Raw genomic sequence first — 2,722 nt, 5'->3', positions numbered from 1 at the left:
CGGCATGAGCTTGGACATGTCGGCCCAGCGGTTTCCCAGCATGCTGTGCGCCTGGCAGATGATGCGGTCCTCCTGCAGCGTCCAGCCACTCTTCTTCACCGCAGGGTTCAGGTGGTTGTGCCAGCGCTCGCGGCACTGCTTCCCGTTGCGGCTCAGCAGGTGCTTGGCGATGAGCGACCAGCGCTTCACGCCGTAATTCTGCACCAGATCGATGACCTGCACAGGAAGTGACATCACATGCTCACAGGTAAACAGAGTGTGGAGCATTACCTGGCGCAGGGTTGTGTCCCACGTCACTCTTCTGAGGAACAGTCCTGCTCTGAGATCATCAGGGCGGCGCTGTGAGAGATTTCCCCAACACTCGTCTGACTCCATATTGCAGGCGTCATCAGAGACAGTCTGTGTTTCTAGTTGTTGTATATATAATATACATGTATGGAGATGTTAATACAGCTGCCTCGCTCTGTGAGCAGGGAGCCAACTGTTCTCTGAGTGCAGTGACATTTAATATGAAGGGAATTAATTTTGTGAGATACATTTTTTTGTGAACTTTGGAAATCTGTAAATCTTCCAATTTCAAAAAGTCAGCTGTTCTACGGTGATGTTTTAAAAACACAGAGTGTGTTCAGAGCTGACCAGAGGCCTGTTCTACGAAGCTGGTTCAACCTAACCTGGATATGTTTGAGTTAGCCGGTTGGCCTAATCCAAAACATACGCGCTCTCGCTAAGCGGTCCTACGACGCTGGTTATCAAGTGGATCGCTCAAGCCAGCCGTGTCCTATCTAGCTAGGTGTTCACATGAGAGGGGTGGTATCTGGAGCATTCGACCAATCACAGACATGGAGAAGCGCACTGACAGCGCAGCGTCATACTTCCTGAATGAAAAGTCAACTATAATATTAGACATATGAAGAAGTTAAAGTTTAAACATCCATGACTTAAACACTTGATCCAGGATCAAAGCCACAGAGCTGCACCTGCAAGGTGAACACAGCTGGGAACAGAACAAGTGTTTGAATGCGTACATTAACAGCTTTATGATATCACTGCCCGTCTAAGACACCATCTGACTTTCATTACATTTGACTCCAGTGTTTCCTCAACTTAATGTGTTGCTTCAAATAATGCTTCTGCATCCAGTCTGTGACGCTGTGAGTGTTGCACGGCCAGATACGGCTCAGCTGACTCAGATCAGGAGATGATACATTATGAAGTGATATGGACTGTACTTAATGTGACTCTGATCCGGTTACTTATGTTGTGGCAGATATTTCAGTAAGCTTTCTTAACGCTAATGTTATAATAGTCAGATTGCTCTGAAGATGGAGCTGATATTCTATTCATGTTCACGTTCACACAGTCGCTGATTGTTGCCGGCCGTCTTTCCTGCGACGGCAGCTTTTCTGTATTTCCTTTCTCCTGTAATATGACTTGATCGCTTTAAACTCCGCACACTGAGCTCTGATTGGTCAGCAGGCGGTGCTTTCACTGAGTTGAGCTCTTAGCCTGCAACCTAACCTGCTCCGTAGCAGGTTAGCCGCTCAGCATCAGTTACCATGGAGATCTAGCCGCTAAAAAGATAACCAGAGTCGTAGGACCGGAAACCCAGAGTTACCCTGAAGTTAGCCGCTAAGAGAACATCCGGCTTCGTAGTATACCCCCCAGGTGTGACTTTTTTTAAACTAAACAGTCAGCAGTACCTAGCCAGCCCACTGGATGGCGCTGTGAGATAGAGGACCTCTGCACTGTGTGTAACTTGTGTATAACTGAGTGTTTACCCTCTCGTCCTCCGTCTGAGTCCACGGCCCTTTCACCAGCTCAGGATTCTTTATCTGCTGCCACTGCCGCTGACACTCCCCCTCTGACCTCTGACACACACAAACACAGACGGTACTTCAGCAGCTGGATTCTCTCTGAGTGTGTGTGTTTCTGCTCTTCTCACTTTAAGATGCAGGGACACTGAAGGCCAGCTGTTGGATCCAAACTCTTTCACCACTCTGTGCAGCTTCTCCTCCTGAGGAGGAAGATCACCATCATCATCATCAGACTGATATGTCAGCTGTTCAGTGATGGTAATATCCTGACCCTGTATGTGTGAGAGACGAGGCGCTGCACCCACCTCCTCTTTTGTCCATGAAGGCTTCTGTACTGTCCCTCTGGAGAACCGTCCTTTCCGTCTCTTTGTGCTGAGACAGCGGTTAGATGATACATAAAGTTTCATATTATAATTCACAACTCAACTCTGCCTCTGACACTTTATACAAGTGTGTGTGTGTGTGTGTGTGTGTGTGTGTGTGTGTGTGTGTGTGTGTGTGTGTGTGTGTGTGTGTGTGTGTGTGTGTGTGTGTGTGTGTGTGCTCACCAGGCCCTGCGGCTTCTGCTGCTCATCACTGCTGCTGAGGACAAACACACATCACTGTAACGGTGTGTAAAGACATTAACACATTTTTATTTTCTACACCTCAGAGACTTAACAATAGTGAACAAGTTGCAGTCCTTCCGTCTGCAGTGTAAAAACAGCAACAACTAGTCACTGAACGTAATATGAAATAAACTGATGTATAACATCAAGAACATGTTGGCAGTTAGCTCCCATCCCAATATGAAAACAAGGTGTTCCTCTCTCCTTCAGACTTTAGGAGAGAGGACCTCTGAGTCCTCCTCCAGCAGAGTACCTAACTAACTCTGTGTTCTCCTTCAGACTTTAGGAGAGAGGACCTCT

At 47.4% G+C, this 2,722-nt stretch overlaps 1 protein-coding gene across 1 annotated transcript; it reads right to left on the bottom strand.

The window, feature by feature from the left end:
• Positions 1 to 3: 3 nt before the first annotated feature.
• Positions 4 to 2,455, bottom strand: LOC117547332 (transcriptional activator Myb-like; the record flags this gene model as incomplete). Its single annotated transcript, XM_034217958.1, has 5 exons — positions 2,363 to 2,455; positions 2,120 to 2,186; positions 1,943 to 2,014; positions 1,779 to 1,868; positions 4 to 216 (listed from the first exon to the last, which is right to left on the bottom strand). Coding segments are annotated over exons 1-5 (468 nt in total), but the record flags the coding sequence as incomplete, so codon positions are not given.
• Between the last annotated feature and the right edge of the window lie 267 nt (positions 2,456 to 2,722).

This window comes from Gymnodraco acuticeps, unplaced genomic scaffold, assembly GCF_902827175.1.
Source record: "Gymnodraco acuticeps unplaced genomic scaffold, fGymAcu1.1, whole genome shotgun sequence".
NCBI lineage: Eukaryota > Metazoa > Chordata > Actinopteri > Perciformes > Bathydraconidae > Gymnodraco > Gymnodraco acuticeps.
Note: the sequence above shows the minus strand (reverse complement) of the source record. Positions and strands in the feature narration are given on the sequence as shown.